A 24,238-nucleotide genomic window follows, 5' to 3' on the forward strand; every position below is an offset into this window, starting at 1 on the left:
ATTTCTGAGTATACCAATCCAATGATAAATCGATGTAGATTACAAAATTGACCATAGTTAGTAAATGCTGATTTAAATTAGAATCTGATAGGGATTTGCACACAGACTTGTTGCTGCCTTCAAAGGGAAGAAAACACAAAGGATAGTATTCCACTGACCATTGTAAAATGTTTGTTTCACCCTGAGGTGTTATCAGCTCCAAGAGAGCAAGGTAATTGCATTATGTCTTGACCATTTGGCCTTAAGAGAAACACGGGTGAATAATCGTGCAGACTGGAGAGGTAGAACAAAGACTGGAGTGTTTTATGTAGATAAATGTGTGAGTGGTGAATTTGAATATTCAGGGTGTTCATGATAAGAAGATAGAAACAGAAGATGGGAGGACAAACACATGTGCTTCGTTTTATAGGGGACTTCTTTGACATCTGCATATGGACGGAATAAAATCGTTGTCTAACCAAAATGGCTGTCAGAGAAGTTCTTTGGTACCACCATCCAGCCTTGCCTGATGCCCACTTGAGGGGGGCATTGGAATGGACCTGATCCTCAGAAAACTAAACCACCAATAGTTCAAATTATTTTCCTTTTGGTGTGGCACCAACCAGGTTTTCCGTGTAGTTGCCCTTCAATAGAACAGAATTGGTAAGAAAATTCAAAATATACAGTTTTTAACTGTAGATAGCCCCTTGACGTCACTCATTTGTGTCTAAAAGTTACGTACATTTAGGCGTTAATTTGCGACATCAAATCGTACATTGCAGTGATTTCAATGAGCCAACGAGGATCAAATGAAATAAAATAGAAATAAGTATTTTAATCGATGACAATTAGATGAAAGAAAAAAGGTGAATTCTATTGGTATATAGTACTATTATAAAAGTATTTAATATAAGAATTTTCAAAATTTTGAAAAAGTACCTACATTTGTTGTAATAAACTCATTTACTGTAAGAGTCGTACAGTACATACTATTGTAATTATTCTGTTCTAATTAAAGACCATTTGCAAACATATTCCATTTATTTAAATGAATTTTCGGCAAAAGGAAAATGTTAACATTTTTATTTACCATTTTTGTATAATATTTAAATATACATTTCTATTACACCTTCTTTTATTTTAAATAATTCATCATGTATCATGAAAAGCTTCCTTTAATCATAAATACTTTTGGTGATATATGGTGCCTAACCATTTGTACCACAGTTGTAATAGGTTTTGTACAAATTTTAGTATAGTTTAGTATTATTTTTTTCTTTCGTGTTTTTTGTATGAACCTGTCTCTGCAATAAAGAATTAAATAGTTTCTTTTTACTCAATTTACAGAATAAGAGAAATACATGAAGAAAAACATTCTCCCTCGTTGTCACAATTTAATCAGTCCCCAACCAACTGAAGACACTTCTTTTTTTTTTTTTTACTGAATTTACAGTTTAGGACAAATATATCGGAAAAAAAAAAAAAAAAAAAGGTTATTTATGTAAATCAGTCACTCCTGTATTTACGTTGCACAGGTTGCGCGTGCTTGTACGCGTGCGCGCGACCTGCAGGCAGGGCTGGGATTTTCGGGTTAAATATTCAAAATGGCGGACGGAGGAGCAGCAAGTCAAGATGAGAGTTCAGGAGCAGGTAATGATTACCGCATTTTACATATTCATACTCATATTCAAACGGCCGCTGAAATTTATGAGAAACAAATATAGACATGGGGCACGAACGTCGACTTAACAGCACGGAGCGGTAAAGATCCTCCTGATTCATTTGTGGAAATGCTAGCCAGCTGTAATTTGGCATAGCAGGAAACGTCCGACGGCAAATTACACGGGAAAACATGCCTCCCCCTTTGTGTGATTAGACGCCTGTACGGCCGCTACATATTCATACCTCTGTCGACAAACACAACTTAGCATATTTTATTAATAAACACCAAGCCGCGTGCGTGTGTGACACATTTCTGTTATTTCATCAAGACCCGCGGTCAGGTTGAAATGGCGAGCGAGCAAGCTAGCGTTAGCTTCGAATGCTAAGCGCTACGCTTTGTGTTGACGGCAAACGGTGTGCGGTGCTTTTTGAACCAGCTTTGCATATTCATTTTTTTGTTTGTTTGCAAGGCGAGCATCGGTCTACGCTGCGTCTCTTGTTACGAGTTGAAGTAAATCAACTATACAATGCGTTTGTGTTGTTACGCGATTAGTACGTGGTCACTTTCGGTGTTTTTTTTTTTTTTTTTTTGCCTTTTCCCCCCATCACCCTTTTGTGGTCGGCGCAGTGTGGAGCTACAGTAGCCTGTTGTGTTATTCATGCGGTGCCTGCTCGAGCCGGAGTGCGGCGTTGAGCAGGCTTCATCGAGCGGTCGACCGCGAAATGGGCTCTGCGTGTGTTTAAAACGCCGGTTCTTGTTTAGCGGACAAAGTAAACACAGTTGGTCTCCGATAATTAATAGTTACGTTGTTTGGTTCACTTTTTGATCAGTTAACGCTTCACCTTGCTTCTCGTCCGTTTTCAAAGGGACTAAAACAGACTTTTTGGTGGCACCTTTTGCTCCATACACAGGTACAAAGATACTACCTGTACCCCTCCTCCTCCTCCTTTTACCCCCTCCTCCTCCCCCCTCTCCCCACCCTGGGGCAGTAGTGAGGCCCACTTCCCGGAAAGGCACAATAATAACAGGCAGCCAGGGCATTCTTAACTGTTCACTGGAGCTTTCATGACTGGGCAAGACACAGCTTGATGCCACTGTGTTTTTCTGTTGTTTGTTTAAAGGGGGAATCGTTCTATTTAACACGTTAAGACCTCAAACGTGAGTATCAGGTTTCTCATCAGAAAGTTTAGAAACACGAGTACAAAAGGTGATGGTTTTGTTTGATTTCAGGGGGTGGGGTAATCTAGGGGCCATGGGCCGCAAAAAAAACAACCGCAAGAACAGTGGTGCCTTTGGATACAATGGCCAAATTGATAGAATTCCCCAGATAATGAACAGTTGTTATACCGTTAATTTTTTTTTAAAAAGTTTGAGATACGAGTGCTGTGGCAGTGAACTCACTTTTCAAGAAACAGTGGCTTAGCAGAAAAGAGGCTTCAAGCCATTTATTGCCTCATCTTGTTGAAGTTTACGGTCTAACTCAGTGGTGTCAAACTCGTTTTTTCCGCGGGTCGCATTGTCATAGCTTCTTTCGGAGGGCCATTATGACTGTCACCCCAAATAAATGTATGAGCACCTCATATTATATACAGTAAAAGCTTCAAAACAAACTGACAAATAACTCGTTTTCAAATCAGACGAGTAAAAACTGGTCAAATATTTAAAAAAAAAAAAAGACAATTTGCAATTCCAGTAATGACACGCAAATTTGATGCACAATTTGTCTTCGCGGGCCACATAAAATGATGCGGCGGGCCGTATCTGGCCCCCGGGCCTTGGGTTTGACACCAGTCGTCTAACTGGACATATAACAAAGATTTATAACAACCACTTAACTTTTGGAGGAGCGTTAAAAAGTGATTAGACATGGATTACAGTAGCTGTACATATCTGGCCTGTCATGGTTTTATAAAAATATGTATACTTTTTATATATGGGTGTACCTAAAGTTCGGAAGTCATAACAATTTTGTTACCGTTGAAAAAAACTGGGCTGAAATATATGCAATGATGCCTGTATATCCGTACTTTTTTTGCATGCGTTCCCCACCCCTGGTTATGTGCGTGGGAGCATTTGTGTGCATGTGTGTGCGCGTGCATACTGCATTCAGGCAGGAAAAATATGCAGTGTGTTTGCAAGTCAAAGCAGGGTATTGAAAGGAGCTTGTGTCTCCTCCTGGCTCACTGTATTTTGCTGTTTGAATTTGGATTGTTCCACTATGATGTTATTCAAATTTACTAAGAGCCAAAATAGTTGTCATGGCAGAGCTCAATATTTTGGAGTGCAGATTTACCTTTTTTTTTTTTTATAAACCAAAATACATTTTAAGTATCAATACAACAAATGGAAGCTTATGTTCATTCCTTCATTAAATTGAGGCGGCTATAATTCTCTTGTCGCAGTCTTGGTATGTTGACGGCGTTCTTTTTTCAGAAAAGAATATGGCAAAAAGCCAAACGTACAATCATTTGATGGTGGCCTAATCAGGTCTAGTGAGCTGCATTGGCAGCTTACGAGCTATGGTGACATCACACATATCGCGACGGTTTCATTAAAGAGGAAGTCAAACCGAATTTATCTGTAATAAGTTCTGTGCAGGGGAGGCACGTTGGCTCACGTGTTAACACGTCCGCCTCAGAGGTAGCGGGTTCGATTCCACCTCCAGCCCTCCCTGTGTGGAGTTTGCATGGCCGCCCCGTGCCTGCGTGGGTTTTCTCCGGGTACTCCAGTTTCCTCCCACATCCCAAAAACATGCTTCTTAGGCTGATTGAGCACTCCAAATTGCCCGGAGGTGTGAGTGCGAGTGCAAATGGGTTGGTCGTCTCTGTGTGCCCTGCGATTGGCTGGCAATCCACCTTCTGCCCGATGACTGCTGGGATACCACGTGATCTCTGTGGGGACAACCGGTCTGGATAATGGATGGATGGATGTTCTGTGCAGCCCATCTAGTCGAAGCACAGTGTTCTGATGATTGTTTTTTCTGTGGAATATGAATTAAACAGGCAAAATCCACCTGTTTTTATCAGCCACGACTCACCAGTTATCTGACGCTGAGCTGTGATTGGTTGTGGCCTGAGACCTGACAACTGTGATGTTATTTTCAATCAACACCAAGTGGCAAAATGGCTGAAAACAGGTGGATTTAGCTGCTTAACTCCTATTCCACAAATGCAATATTAATCAGAAAGCAATGTTTAGACTAGTGGGGGCGACACAACTTATTGTAAAGAAATTCTTGGGGTCAACTTCCCCTTTAACGGCACATGCATCCTGTCATGTCGAGTGGAACTTTGTGGGCCTGTGAGGTCTCCCTGAACTTGATTCTGACTAATTCTATTGTCTCGTGAAATCATATGCACCCTAAAAAAGTACAAGTGACTTATTAAACATCCTGAATATTTACATCAGATAAGAAATCCATTTGCAACCTCCCACTTCCCCCCCCATTTAATCAGTTATACAGTTCACCCTGATTCCAGCCTTGTAGTTGTGTCATGAATATTCATTGATGTAAACAAGAGTGTTATGAATAATGCATCAGCGGCGGTAATAAATTCAGAACATGCCTTCCGAAGGTACAGAGAAAGCTCCAGTCGCACAAGCTTCTCCGCCACAGAGGACAAAATTGTAATGAATCACAGTTGTGTGCTTGTGCACTGAACAGATAACACCTTGTTATGCTTATCTGAGTCTCATTTATGTGCCAATAAGACAAGGTAGTGCTTCACACTACCAGTTAAATGCAACGTATTTTGAATTTCAGATCATTGATTTGGAAATTAGGCCATTTCTTGAATAGGCAGTCACCAGAACATATGCACGACTAACTCTGAATTACCTTTTCAATGGTCGTCATCAAATTATTCCTCCTCGCCCATCAGTCGTTCCTTGCTGGTAGTTACTCACTATTTTTTTTCTGCCCGTTTGGAAACTGGAGTACCCAGGGATAACCCACACAAGAATGATGAGAGCATGCAAACTCCATACTGGAAAACCACGGTCCAGATTTGAATGCTTAACTGCTTTAAGCTTAAAAGTTGCCCATTATATTATTCAGCTCACTGCTCAGACATAGACACGTTATCTTGACGTCGTCCTCGTGAATGATGAAAATTGTAGGTGCTTGGGGAGAATGTGGATGTGCTAATTAGGTTTGGTCTCTTGTTTCGTGTTGAATCTCTCCACTCACATTAACCGCTGACAGCCTTTGTCGTATAACTGTGCTAATGAGAGAGCCATTTAAAATTCTCTGTGCAAGGGTAATTGTCTCGTGCATTGTTCTGCAGCAGTCTTCTCCTTTCTCACATTGACCAGTCAAATAACTGTGTGTACATCGAGCTTTTGTTATCTCTTGTCACATGATGAGAACATCACATGATTTTAAAGTTGATCTTAAGTTAATTATATTGTACTCGCGTATTGTTTGACGAGTACGCAAAAGCATCTTGTAACGCACACGCACTTCAACCAATCGTATTAACACACAGGCAAAAGTAAATTCAAAGCGCCTTTAAAAATGGAAGACTAACGAAATGTAAAAGCTAATTTAAATATGCTAACCCCCCCCCCCCACAAGCATTTCATAAACACCGACAGCAATCGCAATCTTCCTGCCACCCACTTGCTGTGGAATGCTTGAGCCACAGGGGGTCCTATAAGTAATGACATGCCTGTGTTGTATTAATGTGGAATTATTTCTTTCCGATTGACTGCGTACCATCACATCCCAGCAGCCATCCTCATAACACCGCCTATCCCGGGGGTCCGTGAATTCTATGGATTCTCAGTAGCTACCCTTCCATTAATACAGTCTGCCAACTACTGTCTGGGATAGCTCCAGCTTTTACCTGCTAACTTAATTAATTTTTAGCTATACGCTCCCCTTCCCTCTGCAGCTCCTCACTGTCCTTCTTATTCCCTGTTTTTTTCCCCCCTATCGTCCTCCAGAAGACATCCAATTAATATGCTAATGAACTGATAAATATTTATAGGGACCTTTAAATTATGCAGAAAGCTTTCATTTCGTCCCGGTGCGAAATGCGTCACTCGCAGGACTTCAAAGCCTTGCATTGCTAACGAGGCGGCGGAGGATTTGCATACGGCTTTAATCAGCTGAATACTGATTATGCATCATTATAGAGTTGGAAGAGGCGGCTGCAGCGAGGGTGGAGTGTGCCAGCTGCACTTGTCATTTGTTTCATTCCAGCAGGAGAGGAGAAACTTTTTTTTCCCCCCACAAGTACCCTGGAAGTTCCAACGTCGAACATATATTTGTTTTAAATTCCACAAAATTTTCCAAACACGAGCTATTATATATCAGAGCCATAATCACCGCTGTTCTCATCATAACACATTGAATTCCACAGGTAATCCTTAATACTTACAAATGCATGTATAGTTGTATGTATGTAAACTTTACAGATTTTGGAATTTGGTCCACACAAAAGGCGCACTTTATTAAAAAGGTGCACCTCTTGTTTTTTGAGTAAATGAAAGGCTTTTAAGTGCACCTTATAATGCGGAAAATACGGTACTGTGACAAGGCTTGTTCAGTGCTAGTTGACTTAAAAAGCACCAAAGCTATCACCTCCAGTAGTGGGCGTCCGCTGACCGGCTAGCTTGACGTCATGTGTACATGTTCCTGTGTTCTCATCTTCCAAGCTCCTTCCACCATCACTGTACAGTAATCACAGTCATTTTACTGAACTTTAAAGCAAGCCACAACTTGGCTACGTTTTTAATATTGCTGGACATTGCTCCAACAGCAACAAATGCATATGTGGTGAACATAGAAGTGCACAAACATTGCTTCCTGGTTTGGCAAATATACTTTTAAAGTGGTTATAGTTTTAAGGCCGAAATGTTTGTTGCCAGCCCTAATTCAATGGTTATCATATTTACTCTTTGCGATCGCTTCTGCCCTTCAAGCGGTGGTATAATAAAAAAAAGCCACAGATTTTTCGGGTGTGTGACGTAGGAACTATAGCAACTGATCGAGCCAGAGAGGGAGAGAGAGAGAGAGAGGGGAGGCAGAGCCAAGAGAAAAGAAGATAGAGGGAAGGGAGGGAGGACTGTTTGCTTAAACCCTGTTAATGTTGTCCATGCGCGTATCCCGGTGTTACTCAGTGAAGCGCTACTGCTACTATTGACCGCTGTGAGCGGGCCACTGAAGAGCGAGAGGGGAAGGGACAGTGGGAGGAGCATCGCGCTGGACGCAGTCAGTGGCCAAGGGGTTAACCCAACCGGGGTCCTTTTTTTCCCCTCGATAGTCTCTGCAACCATGCTGGAAACCACAGGTGGAGCTTACATCGGTGAGTTCTTAAACTGGCACGCTAATTTATTATTTTATTCCAAATAGTCCTTTTGTGGTTTTGGGCTGCAGCCGTAGTATGGGCAAGCCGAGACGAAATACTTTCAGGCGACTAGAATTGGATCATAAATAATAGAATAATTGCTGTTCTGTTTGAATTTGAACATGGTGTCTCCTGTCTGTTTCTTGCAGATGTTAAAGTGAATAATCAGACGGAAACTACTAAATGTGCAATGGAAAGTGGTGACAGGCACACTGGTAAGTGACTTCTCCATCATTCCTTTCCTTTGCTCCTTGACTTTCAACAAGTCCGATTGATTAGTTGGACCATAGCGATGATGAAATGTTACACTAACTTTGCGCGGTGCCAATGAAACGAATTTATGTCATTCATTGACTCACACGTGCATATTCATTGCGTGCCGATACTTAAGTCTGACAACGGATGTCTGCAGCCACGCAGCGACTCATCAGCATTGTGGATTTCCATTCTCATGTTTGTACTTTGTCGTTAAAGTCAATGCATATGCGAACTCGCCAGATGTGTGATTGACTGCGTTTGCATTTGCAGGGATCCCAATCAATGGATTGGATTTTCAGAGGGCGACCGTGCCAACCACAAGTGCAATCACCAATGCGCACGCACAAGCCCTCCTCCAACAGGTAATGGTCACACAGGCGTCATTCTGAAAATTTTAGTCAAAGTGGAATTTTTAGTTCAACTAATCTTTATTTCTTTACCACTTGAAAGAAAAAGAAGAAAAAAAAAACTGTTGCAACTTGTGTACAGAACAAAATGAAACAAACACAAAACAATAATATAAATGATATTATATATGTATTAAATAATATAAATAATGAATTAATATGATACTCTTTTCCATACACTGCAAAATCCTTGAATCCAGCAATAGTTGTGAAAATACAGTCGGGCGCACTTAAAACTAATCTCATACTAACTCTCCTTTATACTTGGCATGAACATCTCTGTCCAAATGATGCAAACGTTATTTTTGCTCAGCTTTTTTTGCGTCGATGCAAATAGCATTCAACAATTGTTGATGACTTAATTTGAATGTCTTTAAACAAGCCTCCCAAGGATAACAGTGTTTTGTTCAAAAATAAAATGTTGTTTATGTTAAGATGCACCGTTCCATATTGTGCACAGCAGTGTTTCAACTGAATAGTCATTTGTTGAATTTGCATCAAGAAGAGCTTCTGAACTCAAAGCTCGCGCTGGCTTAAAAAACAAACAAAAAAAACATCTCACCTATGTCACCCATACTCCCAGCTGGGCGCTAAGCTAGCTTGTGCTCCTGCAAACACTTTATATCTTCTATAAATTCGTGTGTGGCAGCAAAGAGCTGTGTGATGCACATCGTCTCTAACAAGTTGCGCTTTCACTCAAGAGACAAACGAGAATGCTCATTGCTAAAAAAAAATTAAATGCAGAGTCGGAAAAGACCCAAAATAAATGCTACAGTAGACATTTCACAGATGTTTGGTTGGAGCCGTGTTAGGGAGAAGCTATGAATAGAAATTTTGTATTGGACTTAATACGTATCTGGACAGAAAATTAAGACGGCAGCAGCATTAGCAGTTTAGCACACGCGCTAGCACCGGAGCATCCTAACATGTCAGCCATGGCGACGAGTTCGATGCCAAAAAGTTCATATCAGCAATGTTGTTTGGACTATTTCACACCATAGAGTATTGGCTTTCGAGAGCTACACAATCATGGGAATCAGAATTATTATTTAGTTTTGCTAAGGGCCTTTTTAATTTGTTGAATATATTTCATTCAGTAAAAGAGAAAAAAAGACACGTTTACTTGAAAATGCAAGATTTGAATATTATACTTTCTGGTACCTGTAAGTGGAAATATTTGCCTTTCTCTGTTTAAATAACGCAATCAGAAATACCCCCATTAAGTTTTTTACACGTTTAAACTTACCATTGCTGTCAGGAACAAAAGATTCAATTAATACCATGATCTGAATTTCAGGCGATATTGCTAAGCCCTCAAGTCTACGTTTGAAGCAGTTGAGTCTAGTCATAGATTCTAAAGTTTTTAATCGTGTGATGTTTTCTGTCATGTATGTAAATGTTACTGCACATTGTGATTAGTGCACTGAAACCCGATTTCAGGAAATGGCAAATTCTTTAGAAATCACAATATCGGTTAGAAAATTCACAGTGCCATTTTCTTCTGAGAAAGTTTCAACCCTACATGAAACGTAATTTTTTTGCAGATTCTCTGCTGCAATTTGAAGCCACTGTGTGGATGTCAACTGCCTGTCACCCTTATTGATCTTTGCTTGAGGATGCTCCAACAGTTGTGAGCAGGGTTGTTAAGGTTAGGGGAGGATGGGGGACACGCAACAAGTTGTACCCTTTTAATGTCCATGGCAGCCACTGACAGAGATATTCCTTGTCTGTCCTTGCAATTTCACTGATGAGAGCCGTGCAATCCTGCGGCGTCATGTTTTGGTTCAGAATTATGGCGAGAGCTTGTTCCTGAAGGCTTCCCTGAAGGTGGGACAATAACCTCTGTCGAGTATGTGGAATTTTTGACTGACAAGAACGATAAAAAAAAAATAAAAAATTAAGAACAGAAGTGATCTGTAAGCATGACAATAACTCATTTTATGCCAAAAGCAACATGGCTTACTTTGGTCATAAAATGAAAGAAATGTGTGTGGCCCTCATCTTCCCCTGTCAATCAACGCACTTGGGAACCTTTGAAGCATCCTTAAGCAAAGTTCTACGGGGCTAGTACAGCGAAAGAAAGATCTATTAGGTTATAAGGCAGTTCACATCCAAACAGCAGTCCTGGGAGGCTAATCTGACATCCTGGAAAAAAGGAATTCAAGCGCAGAATCTGCAAAAGTTCCATGGATGCAAGTCTTGCAAAGCTGCTATCAAATAAGAGGTTCTATGGTAAAATGTTCATGTAAAATGTTTTTGATGTCAGCAAAACAACCTCCTTAAAACTCCAAACTCAACAAATGACAATTTCAGTTCTTTCCAACCTCTAAAATGTTTTGACACACGACTCTGCATAATCATTTGGAACAATGCATTTCAGCTAAAAGTTGTTCATTTGAATTTTCTTTTATTATTGGGAGGTTTGTTTAAAAACATTCAAATAGTTGGTGACTTGGAAATGATGATGTCGTTTGCATAGACTAAAAAAATCTGAAAACATCATTATCCTAATAATTTGCAGTGCGGTGTAGAAATGAAGACTATTGATTGTTTGAAATCCCCCGATGTCATGGAAGGGACTGGGCTCCACTCGAGCATTTTCACTGTCATGGAAGAAGGAATTTAAGTTAAGTTTGAAGAGGTTTGCTCCTTGGCGCTCATGTACACACACACGGGGAGAAGGAGCTCATTTAAATGAGCTCCTTTGGTGTCGCCAGGCAACAAGGCAGATTAATCAAGCCTGTATGCTAATTAGCTGCTCCTACCGTTGCCCGGAAACAGATGGCAGGGAATATGCAAATCTGTGCAGGATTTGCATGCGCCGCATAACAGCTATTTTAATTAGCAATTGCGGCGCCTCCCCCTCCCTCGCCCTTCCCTTGTCGCAAAAGGCTGCGGCACATATTTAAGTGCTCGCTCTTGCACTTTTCTTTTGACTTGAAATCCTCACCCTCGGTCGGCACAGAGACTTCAGTCGCTCACCAAAGGTGATCAGTTATTAAACGGCTTAAAGTTTGTGAACTGAATTCTACGTGATCGCAAACATGGCTAACAGTGGCTATGTTCACACGGGCACATTTGTTCGGATTAAAAACCCGATCGGAATAAAAATGCTTCACGTACACACCTCATTTGGAATATTCTGATCGGATCAAGCCCATTCCAATCAAGATTTTGTTCCGAATTAGAGAGGTGGTTTATGTTGATCGATAATCCGATCTGCGTGGATGAAAAACGCTTATTCTGACATTTCGGAACAAACCAAAGTTGACGTCAGTATATGCGTTTCTGTTCTTCCCGGAAGCTGCCGTCGCTGGTGACTTGCACTTGTATGTGACTTTTGCCCACCTCTGCTAGCTAAAATATAGTATTTTAATTCATTTTCTTTTTTAAGTCTGCACAGGTATCAAAAGTTAACTCAAGTTCCACAAATGATTCCCGAGCGCGGCACCGCTGCTGCTCACTGCTCCCCTCTCCCCCAGGGGATGGATCAAAATCACACGGGGATGGGTTAAATGCAGAAGCCAAATTTCACCACACCCAGATGTGTGTGTGACGATGATCATTGGGACTTTAACTTTTATGTCAAGTGAATTTCGCACTTTTTAGTTGAGTTGTTTTTTTATATGTTGTTCTCTCCCACTCCCCCAGCTAACTCTGACCCCGGCCCAGCAGCAGCTGTTGCTCCACCAGGCCCAGGCTCAACTCCTGGCTGCAGCTGTGCAGCATTCAGCCAACCAGCAGAACGGCACCACCGGGGCCAGTATCTCAGCTTCTGCAGCCACGCCCATTACCCAGCTACCCCTGTCGCAGCCCATACAGATCTCTCCTGTAAGAGCTTTTTTTTTTTTTTTTAATGTCTTAGTTGTGATGTGTTTGCAAATCCCAAACAGTGTTACCGATTGCTGACTTGTAAGCACTGTTATTATTGTCCGTGTATGGTATTTCCTAAAATAGTGGCTGGAGGCATTCATTTAAGCCAAAATTAAGGTTAGGGTCTTTATTTAGGCAAGGCCTTACAGAGGAATTAAACGCAGATGAATGTTTTGATATGAATGCATTCGATGAGCCAGCACGAGACAAAACACGGTGCTATTGTAAAATGAGAATTAAATGGAACAACTGCTCAACTGCGGGCAGCGCCATGTTGAGTGAAAAACATTATCAGTTGCAGACCTGTAGTGACGGTAAAGTGCCTGCAGAGGGTTCCCCTCTGCCACAACGCTCGAATGCACTGTGTCAGTAGTATCTGCCAATTCAAAAAGTCTCCATTTTTAAGCCTGGTTTGTTAAAAATGAATCAGAAGGAAGTGCAGCTCCATCAGACTGTCAGCATCAAATGTAAGTGGGCAGTCATGTTATTATGAAAGTGCCTTCCAAAACTAATCTGTCAGCTACGTTTGTGCTTTATTTGCAAAAATAAAATGTCACTAATAAGTGGGTGCACAACATTTCTGAACTTATCAACATTTATTGAACACACAAATCAATAAATTGAGTATTAAGTATGAAATATATCGAACATATTTTTTCAAGTTTGTTGGAACACAAGAGTAAACTATACGTGTAAATAAAAGAAATATGTTATGGATAAATATTGATTAAATCTAAAAACTACAACATATACATATTAAATAACAATAGTGCTGCAAAGTTTGGCTGTAGAGGCAGCTGCTTCCTTTTTTCCTTTTGCACTAGAAAGCTACAAAGCATGATCATGAAAGCACATTGGCTTTCATAAAAGATTTCAGAAATCAAAGAATATGTACTGTTGAGAGGCTCAAACTAAGATTTGGACCATTTTAACTTGAACAATGATTCCAAACATTTATCATCGAAAAAGCTGTTGCTAAAATATGTATTACAGTAGAATATTTCCTGTACTGTTAGTGTATGCACTCATACGTCTTAAGGATGGATCTCCTTTGCTTTCTTCATTATTATTTTTCCAGATACTACTCAGTTGTTTGTCCCGCATTAAATAATCCTTTTTTAACTATTTAAACATTGACTTGACAGATGCCCTACACGCATATTGCAATAAGGACATGTACCACAAGACATCCAGTAGTATCAGTCATATTAAAGGCCTGCTTTTCTCGAGGGGGATGTTAACTGGGGCACAGCTTCGATTAGAGTGGCATCCAATTTGGAGGAAATACTGTTTATTTGCAATGTTAGCCCTTCTTCAATTCAAATGGCACCGTCATTGTGTTATTTTCCAAAATATTACAGTTTTTTTTTTTTTTTTTCTCGGCAGCTGCAACAACAGAATTTAAGTCTGCCCCAGTTTGTGTTGGTGCAGCCTGGCCACCCGATCGCCACTCAGCTGCAGCCCGCTCAGTTCATCATCTCACAGTCACCGCAGACCCAGCAGAGTAAGTAAACGACAGGCTGGGCAGGGATGCCGCTAGACGTTACAGTTACTGAAGCTGATTTTTATTATCTTCCGTCCCCTGGCTGTTGTTAATCTTGTAGGCATATTGCAAGCGCAGAGTCTTCTCACTCAACTACCTCAAAGCCAAGCTAACCCCCTGCCGACTCAACCGAGCATCACCCTTGCAACACAGGTTGGTCCTTGAGTTCATTCACTCACAGACAAACGTGTTTGATAATAACCCCATTTGGTACGCCCGCTCAAATCGAATTACCGTTGTTTTCTTCCCTAACATACAGCCTGCAACTCCTACACGTACCACGGCAGCCACGCCCATTCAGTCGCTGCCCCACAGTCATACGCCGCCTAAACAGCTGGATACGCCCACTCTGGAGGAGCCAAGTGATCTTGAGGAGCTGGAGCAGTTTGCCAAAACATTCAAACAGAGGCGGATCAAACTGGGTTTTACACAGGTAAATGGAATCGATTTGATGGCTCTTGTAAAACTGTTTTTTTTTTGCATTACACACGCGTGTGTGTGTGTGTGTGCCCCATTGAAAAAATATGATTATTTTTTTGTTACACACTTGTGTCCCCTCCCTGTTACCAGGGGGATGTTGGCCTGGCCATGGGTAAGCTGTACGGAAACGACTTCAGCCAAACAACCATCTCTCGCTTCGAGGCCTTGAATCTGAGCTTTAAGAACATGTGCAAGCTCAAGCCACTACTGGAGAAGTGGCTGAATGATGCAGGTTTGTCCCTGAACCTTCCTCGTACAATTTGTATATGCACTGCGATTGGTGCGGTCCTTTCGACAGTTCTTCGCCTTTACCTTCCTCTCCTTCCGTTGCGTCGGTGCTGTTTGTGCAGAGAATCTGACATCTGACCAGGGGCTGTCCACCCCCAGTGCCCTCGGCTCCCCTGGCATGGGCATTGAGGGGATCAACCGCAGACGGAAGAAGAGGACGAGTATTGAAACCAACATCCGAGTGGCCTTAGAAAAGAGCTTTCTGGAGGTTAGAAACCAGTTATGTCTAGCAACGCACTTCTTCCGGTTAGCTGAAGCGATGAGACTGGCCGGGATAATGGATTTTAGATGTTAAAGATGTGCTAGTCACAAGTGAGCTGTACTGACAAGGTCTGTCCGGCGTCTTTGCCCTCTTCAAGCAGAACCAAAAACCTACCTCTGAAGAGATCACCATGATAGCCGATCAGCTCAACATGGAAAAAGAGGTGATCCGGGTCTGGTTCTGCAATCGCCGTCAAAAAGAGAAAAGGATCAATCCCCCGAGCACAGGCGGCGTTGGTAGCACCCCCATCAAAACCATCTTTACACCCAGTAGCCCTTTGGTGAGGAAGCACGTGCACAAGAAATACAGGCTCAGTTGCCTGGTCGGCATTTAGAATCGCATTTTCTCTCTGAGAACGGTTGGCACGACAACTTATTCCCTTTTTGTATTTTTCAAGGTGGCCAGCACAGCAAACTTGGTGAACAGTCCGACTATAAACACACCCACCACACTGACTGTAAATCCAGTGATGCCTCTCACCAGCACCAGTGTCTCCAATTTATCCTTCACAGGTACGTGTGGTACCTCAAAGGTCAAGCGCAATCAAGCGACTTTGGTTGACTTTTGCAATCTTATCTTTTGAGATCAATTCCGTTTAGAACGTGTCCAAATTATAGCCACAGAAAATCAATTAAACAGTTTTGCATCTAATTTTCCAGTATTTGAATCCTCACACCATCACACATCACATGTACCCATTCTGAACATGGTGTTACAATCGGTGAACCTTTAAGGCTTTTGACTACTATACTAATATAAATCTATATAAATAAATGTCAATCTTATTTTCCACTCGAAATCATCCCTAATGAGCTGCCTTCCTTCCAAGGCACAACAGTTGGAGCCACAAATACTGCATCGGTCATCACCACACCTGTGATTACCACAGTCACCAGCTCCCCGTCTCTAAGCCCGTCCCCGACGTCTGCTCAGTCCAGCACCACAGAGCATAAAGTCAGTACTCAGGCGCAGGCCATCTTCACCCAAGCCCCAACATCCATAGGCACCACCCTCGGGACGGGCCAGGTGATGGTGGCCGCTCCGGGCCTGTCTGCAGCGTTTCATGGTGCTGCCCAGTTGCCCACCAGTGCAAGCTTTGCAGCCATGGCTGCTGCAGCAGGGCTGAATCCAGGATTAATGGGCTCCTCCGCATTTGCTTCAGGGTCAGTATGTCCAGACAATGATCTTGTTTGTGGTTTTCTTCACAGTTTACAACTGATCTACAATTTATAGTCTGTTGCGTGTTTGCAGTGGGGCTGTGCTCAGTCTGACTCCCGGTGGCCTTGGCAGTGCCCTGAGTCCTGCTGTCATGAACAACAGCATGCTGGCAACCATTCAAGGTGCGTGTGTATCATTTTTTTAATTTTATTAAACGTCATGCAACTTTCTCACTTATCTCCTCCACTGGTTGTTCCTCCAGCCCTGGCGTCAAGCGGCACAATCCCAATCACGACATTAGACGGCAGCAACTTGTTGTTTGCTAACACATCCGGCGGCAACGCGCCCAACCTGGTCACCACGCCGCTCTTCCTCAACCCCCAGAACCTATCGCTGCTCACCAGCAACCCTGTCAGCTTGGTATCAACCGGGGCGGGCGGGCTGCAGGTTACCGCCGACGCCCATCACCAGGTCTCCACGGCCGCCGTGCCTGTGCAAGCCACGACCATTACCACTGCCTCCAAAGCTCAGTGAGTCTGGCTGCGCTCCGGAATGAACGCCCTGTTTCCTGAGCCGTCACTGCTCACCTCACACACGGCGCAGGAAATAGGCAAGGTCGTTTGATTTCTGGCTCTGCGTTTCTAATACATCCACTCCATTATTTTATCGAATCGTTTTGCTTTTAACAACCAAAGCAACCGCACAGAGTTGTGCTTGACCTTTATTTTTCTCCTCTTAATCTTTTTATGATCTTTGGACCCAGTAGCCGAGTGGAGAATGGCTTCTCGAACCGGGAAGATGATTTCCCTACGATACGATAAAACTCCTCGCATTTTGTACATACGTCCTTCTATTTCATGCAAACTCACTTAACATCTTTTCTGAACAACTTCTAAAGAAAGAAATTAGGATTTTACTCTAAACCTAATACTGACCTCATATACTTTATCACTAACGGGGTATCAACTTTTAAGTTTTTTGGGAACAGGCCTTGACACGAGTCATATCAGTTTTGTTTTCATAGTTTTTCTTAATGTATTTAATTGAAATTGTTTTTCTACATTTTCCCAATTTTGCAAGTGTAATAAGTTAAGATTTAAGTATCGCTTTTTTTTCTTCTTCTTTTTTCTAAAGAGGTTGTAAGGCTTTAAAAACAAGTAATAAGTGGCCGATATAAAGGTTATCATTGCTTTAAGCAGCGCAGGGACCTGTCAAGTCTCTGAGTTTCTCTTTCTGGAAACACTGACTTTTAACAGCCTCTGAGCTTGTTAAAGAAGTTGTCGATTGTAGACACTGATGGAAAATGACTGAAATCTTTCAACAGCTTTAAAAACACATGGAGGGAAACAGTGGTTAAAGACGGCAGGCAGACGTCTACGTGTGTTGTGTAAAGCTCAGCGTGACACTGAGACTTGAGTAACCAAATGATCCACAAGGCTCAGCGGTTTGAGCTAAGATCACCTGTCAGGGGGTGTGGTCATCACACTAAATGTATGGTGATGTTGACTAAAAAAAAGAAAAAAAGTTTTTTTGTTTTTTTTTACCTTTCTTTGTAATGGTAGTACCGTCGTATCTACTTGTGCACAGTATCTGTACCAAAAAAACTGGATTGATGAGCTGTTGTGAGAGAAATGATCTTTTCTGTTCCCTTTTGTCTGCGGTTAATTGAGTGGCTGCGTATTTTAAGATATACCAAAAATATTTGTTTAAATAATTGTAGTCGATGTCGTCTAGTCCATATATTTATGAACAGAATCTCTTTTCATTTTGTCAGCAGAATATAAAAATGCAATATTTTGATCATTTTCCAAAGATTATCTTTTTTTTTTTTAATCTTAAAAGTCTTTCATAGATTATAATTGGCAGCACAATTGACCAAAAAACAAAGGAAGGGCTGGGTTGGAGCATGACAAGCTCGTTTCCTATTTTTATTTCTTTGAGCCCCACCCTGACATTTGGTCCCAGGGCCATTTGATGGCTCTCTTTTAACACTTTTAGTAGCAGCTTTTGGGTGTCTGTGAAGCAGGAAAAACTCCTTTTGAGGGGTTGTACTAATATTTCAGCCATATAACAACAGCTTCAACCAAAGTGGTTTTCCTTAATGGCAGCCGTGCCTGTCTGAGCACTGTGGTTGCTGTTCACAAATGTCAGTACCCGCTTTTCCTCATCTAGTGCAGTTGGAGAAGGATGCATGAAATGCCAGCTTTAACAGCCTGCTCCTCAATGTTTTCTTATTAGCTTTACTAGAACATTATGTGAATAGCAGGCTTTGGAATCTGGAAGGTTATACGAGGGACGAGCATTTGAATTGATTGTGAATTTGGTGATTGGAAGCATTTGACATTGAATGTCCTGCTGGGGGATTCATTCTCAAATAGTTTGCTGTCTAAAAACACATACATCCAGGCTATGGGGGAAAAAAACATACAGAATTTTTGGGCTTGGGCCTGTCTGATTTAAGTGCTCGCTGAGCCTGCAGATGTGATTGTATGTATCTTAAAATGTTGCGCATTATTCAAAGCTGCAGGAACTCATATTTGAAAGACACAGAGAACTGTGAGACTGCTGCCACACGCAATGGCGCCAGGAAGAAAGAGGCTACCTGATACACTGAGTTCCTGGAGATTTGAATAATGCCCAATATTTTAAGATACAATCATATCTGCACTTAAATCAGACAGGCACAACCATGAAAAAAAAAAACAGGAATGGTAAAGGATTTAATGATCACAGCATAAGTGGCTAATAAGACAATTTGGTTGGTTTGGAATCGGTGTTGATTTAATAGTGCCCTGAAACAATTGGCATGTGTTACATGGCTGCAGCTTGCATAGGTGCCATTGATTCAATCTCGTTCGCTCCTCTAAACAAGAGTTCAAAACATTTAGAAATAATTTCCCATTCCTCAAAAAAAGTTATTGTAGTTTCTTCATAACTGATCAGGTACACGCAGTACATTTTGTAAAATGCTTATCCGTAAATTTAACAATGGGTGAGCCACAAGGTCCACTCATGAAGTCATTCACAAAAAAAAAAATCATTCCGAGCAAATTTCGTCAAACGTCCATCCATAGTCAACACGTCCTGTTGATTTGATCATCGCTACCAATTGAACCAGCATGTAAACATTGCAGTGCCCCCAAAGCTTTCTCAAAGAAGTGTGCTTGGCTACTCTTAGTCACTGCAGCTTTTTGGCTGAGTACTGTTACGTGCCACATCTTCAACTAAACCCCATCCAATCGTCTCACTGTTCCGCTGCATGTGACGAACAAAATAGCGAGTGATTAGAAAATCACTTAAGGCAGCGAGATGTCCTCTTTTCCTTCTTTTCTGTCAACCAATTTTGACTGAATATACCTCAGCAGCACTTAAACGAAAGCTTCACCTTTTTAGACCTTTCTGCGTGTAGAACAGTGTGGAATGTATAAGTAACGTTTGGCTCGCCATTCTCACGTTATACTGCTACATAGGGAACCGTACATGATAGGACAACTACTGCTTTTTCTAGTACTACTATTTAATTTTTCTCTTCGGTGGTTTCGTGGTGATTGACGAAGAGATCCTTCTTGCCAAAGTAATAGCCTTTCTCTTTGCAGCTTAGTCGGCATACGGCTGCTCATGTCTTTGAGGGCCGCCACGCACCGATGGAGGTTAGTTCGATTCCGCTGCCGTGTGTAGTCACGTGACATCCAAACGCGTTTGCGTGACAAACCGGATGCCATCGGTGCCATAGGATCTTACTGATATATTTATGAGGAAAGACCGAAGAATCAGAGAAATCCTTTTTTCTTAATTCTATACATATAAATATATATAAACACGTGTAAGATATTCATATTTTATATTTGAACCAGTATGTTACTCAGACTGAATGTAGTGTTTATGACCCCTCAAATATTGCCCCCCCAATCTTTTTTTTTTTTTTAAACTGTTGAGACCAAAAAAAAAAAAAATACACTGCAGTGGGTGCACCAGTCAATGACGTGACAATGTCTGTCCGCTGGGAGGAGGTGCTCTGACGCACAGGTTATCTGGCTGGCTGGTAGAGCAGAGAGACTGAAGTTTATTTTAAAAAATGATATATTCATGTTTTTAGTTGGGTCATTTTGGACTTGATTTGCTGTGCTGTTTTGAACAATCATTTGTTTCATTTGTATTACTTTATGCCTTTAACTGATTTGTATAGTTTGAGAGGGCACCATCACTGGCTTTCTTAGTTTGACGAAGACGATAAATGTTATCATTTATGCCTTATTGTTACATAGATGACATGATTGCATTGTAGCACATGTGTGAGTGTGTGTCTGTTTGAGCTTAGTGTCGCCCGTTGCGTTGTCACGGACACCTTTGGGCATTTGGAGTGCGAGATGCTTACATTTCTACCTATGTATTTTAGGTGTGACTCAGACAATGCCTGTAAGAAAAGCTTTACTAATAATTCCAACAGGCAGGCGTGCGGTATGAACGAATGAATATTGCAGAGTATAAAAACGCAGTCTGCAAACAATTGTGCTTTTTTTTTTCTTCACCATTGATTTGCATATGGAGTAGGGATGGGCATAACAATCATTTGAGCTTCGGCTTTAGTTAATTCTTTGAAAAGAATTGCCATGATGGCTATTTTCTAGCATGTCATGAAACATTTGGGGCAAATCTTCTTGGCTGCAACCAGTCGATGTGCCATTTCAAATTTGTTTAACCCCTTACCATTCCTAATTTTTGTGCTTGCGTCTGTCTGATTTAAGTGCAAGCTGAACTTGCAGATGATTGTATCTCGTGATGTTGGGAATTATTCACTTTTCCAGGAACTTAGTTTTTTAACAGTGTCACATGACTAGACAAGTAGGTACAAGGTGGCACAAATCCCATCAAACTTTCCAGTGTCCTGCTTGCGGGACAGCTGGATTGTGTTGAGTTTGTCGGGGAATTTGCGCCACCCTGTGGTTACTTGTTATATGTTATAAACGATTAAAAAACAGAGTTTGAATAATGCCTAACAGTTCAAGATACAATCATATCGGCAGGCTCAGTGAACACTTAAACTTAAGAAAAAAAGGAATAGGGGGTTAAACGCTCATCCCTAGATGTAACTTTTCTTGTTGAGTGCCTCAAGGCTCTAATTTAGCTCCACTATTTCTTTCAGTCCAAATAATGTTGGAAAAACGTAACATTCAATTAAGCGTTTGTCTCTTTTGATATATTTGATCAAGGAAAAGTCAAATGCCCATCCCTATGTTCACTTGTTGGTGATGAACGCTGTTTGTGGTTTAACACTTGCACTAGTTTGTCGACCTGGCTTTGCTTCAACGCTTCATTTGATGACATTTTGCTGTTTTTGTTTTTTTGTAAACGCTGACAGATGAAGCGTGGGTGCACCAGTATACCTCATTTCTAACTCAAAACTGAGTGAAACCTGTTTTAACCTACTTAATAAGAAAATGTTTGAAAACAAATGAACGTGTCATCGTAGAAGCCCGCCCGCGCATTCTTGATGTGAAGCGTCCGCCGCCACGAGGGGTACACACGATGAATGTTTTGCTTTCTTTAACAATGTTTCTTGCGTACCTTTCCTTATTTGAATGACTCGCCCCTTTTAAGTTTGACAATCCTTCTTTTGTTCTAGCTCTAACCTGGTGTGTAGACTGTATCACCCCCCTCCCCTCCCTACCTCCCTCCCACCAGCTTTGCAAGGTGGCGCCATCTTGTGGTAACAACATTAACCAAAGACTAAAAACTGATTGTACATGAACGCGGCCCAACCTTCTGCCTCACTGCTCCTCATCGAGCACTCACCCACTCGTGTTTGGGTTTCATTAGCTTTGACTGCATGCGAATGTCTTCGCCACGGTCGGTGCTGCTGTTTTCAGTGCCTGTGGGTGGGCAAGGGGTACCCAGAGAGGGGCAGGAGGGGGGTGCTTGAGGGGGTTTCTTTGATGGACACTTGTTTGTGGAAGCTGGGTAATGTTTGTTAATACACGCTGAGGGTTAATCCTGTGCACACTGTACATGCTCGGAACTCTCCGTCTGTCTTGAGCGCTCTTGCTAGAATTCACATTTTGTCCTGTCTTTCTCTCAAGGACTTGGGTTAAAAGAAAAAAGACTTTGGTTTAAAAAAATTAATAAAATACATTTAAAAAAAAAAGGGCGGGGGGGAGGGAGGGGTCCTCCCCAGGGCATACAATTTTGGAGTCACATATCTCAAACCCACTAGATTTCACTGCTGTAAAGACACATCTCACCTTCCTCCCTCCCTCCCTCCCTCCCTCCCTCACTTACTCACTACAGACTGATCAACTGTGACACTATGCATCCCCTGGTGGGGCATTCGGTGACACTTTGCTCAATGCTTTACTCCCGAGTGAGGCGTCGGGAATCCTCACAAGCGCTATCTATTCCAAAGCAAAATTCCAAATGTTTTAAACGTGCGTACGTGTGTGTGTGTGTGCGTGCGTGGGTGCGTGTGTGTGTATACAAAACTCAAATACCAAAGATATCTCTGTCAACTGTCTCTCTCTCTCTCTCTTCCTAACCGCCCTGCAGCATGTGTATTAAGCGACAAACCCAGCACTGGCTTTGAGTCCAAGCCTCAGTAATTCCAAAGCTTAGATGTATATTTTGATATATTTCTGTCAAGAAAAAAAAAGTTTGTGGAATAATAGTCTGTATCTTGTTTGTTGTCATTTTTATTTCTCTCTGTCGCAGCATGGAACTAATTGCAGAATTGTCTTACTAGGTTGAAGACATTGTATTTTTGTATGTTTTTGAGCGTGTTGTGTGATATCAACCCAAGTGACCATGGCTTTTATCAAGATAGATAAAATACAGTACAATTGAAAAATGATCTGAAAAAAAACATGTACATATTCTGTCTATCTTCAGAAAGGCATTTTGTAAAACTACTCAAAGTGGACTCTTGGATTCATCTAAAGGATTCCCCCCTTTTTTTTTTCGTTTTCTTTCCTTATTCTGCAGTCTAATCTTTCTAACAGAACTCTTGATGTAAAGAGTTACCATCTTGGACTAAAAACACTGAGGGACACTGTTCCCAAAAATGAAAATGCAAAAAAAAAAAACACAGCAAAAAAAACAAAACAACCCACCATGGTGGCGTGGAACTGAAAGACTGTAGGAGATTGAAGTATGTGAATCAGGATGCATAGTAGATTTTGATGCGTTTGTCTGCTGTATTTTTTCTTTTTTTTTTTTTTTACACACATATACGTACAATAATCTTTTACTGTAAGTGTACAGTTCTCTTTTGTTGTAAACATTAAACCATTTTCAAGTGTTTGACACGCTTGCGTTTTGATTTCCTCCTTCAGAATGCTGTGATAACATTCACTCATGACTACATACAAACTAAAATGAGCTTTAATTTGGCGATCAGCTTTCAAAACACATTTGAAATCATCTTTGCCTACGAAAATGAATGGAAAGACCAGCAACCCTACCACCCCAAAATTGTAATGTGCTTATAATAAGAAAACCAGTCCTCGACATTGCACTTAGTAAAACGATGCATTTTCATAGAATGAAAAAAAAAAAAGAAGCAAATTTTGCTTCATTTCGATGGACAATGAATTGCTCCTTGGTCTGTGCTCCTTGTCCACCTGTTGACAGTTTAATACAGACATGGTTGCTGATGTCGGGCCGAAAACTCTTATGTCACAATTTGGTTAATTTCATATTTTTTCCACAACTCTATTTTATTTGTTAGTCCCCACTGTTATTTTCACAAATTATTGACCAATGTAAAATGTTGAAAATGACTTGCTCTTTTCAACAATAATTAATGGACAATTAAACTTGGGGGTCTCCTGAAAATTTATTTTTGAAGTCCAGACTTTCCTCTCCCCAGCCACTTCCTCCAGCTCATCCCGGAGAAGCCAAAGGAGTTCCCAGGCCAGCCGACAGACAGAGTCTCTCCAGCGTGTCCTGGACCTCCTTCCGGTGGGACATTCCTGGAAAACAAGG

General features: G+C 41.5%; 1 protein-coding gene across 6 annotated transcripts; it reads left to right on the forward strand.

Moving 5' to 3' along the window:
* Nucleotides 1-1,558: 1,558 nt before the first annotated feature.
* pou2f1b (POU class 2 homeobox 1b) lies at nt 1,559-20,215 on the forward strand. 6 transcript variants are annotated; one of them, XM_037240270.1, is made up of 14 exons: nt 1,559-1,629; nt 8,145-8,210; nt 8,524-8,615; nt 12,312-12,491; nt 13,920-14,037; nt 14,138-14,229; nt 14,336-14,509; nt 14,647-14,788; nt 14,898-15,052; nt 15,204-15,386; nt 15,504-15,618; nt 15,936-16,269; nt 16,358-16,446; nt 16,527-20,215. In XM_037240270.1, exons 1-14 carry the CDS (start codon nt 1,584-1,586, stop codon nt 16,796-16,798), a joined length of 2,058 nt encoding a protein of 685 aa, XP_037096165.1. In that variant the 5' UTR covers nt 1,559-1,583; the 3' UTR covers nt 16,799-20,215. The 6 variants fall into 6 exon arrangements, with proteins under 6 accessions (XP_037096165.1, XP_037096168.1, XP_037096166.1 ...); XM_037240273.1 differs by having other exon boundaries at nt 15,945-16,269; XM_037240271.1 differs by having other exon boundaries at nt 15,207-15,386.
* The last annotated feature ends 4,023 nt before the right edge of the window (nt 20,216-24,238 follow it).

This window comes from Syngnathus acus, chromosome 21 (assembly GCF_901709675.1).
Source record: "Syngnathus acus chromosome 21, fSynAcu1.2, whole genome shotgun sequence".
In the NCBI taxonomy this organism is placed as follows: Eukaryota; Metazoa; Chordata; class Actinopteri; order Syngnathiformes; family Syngnathidae; genus Syngnathus; species Syngnathus acus.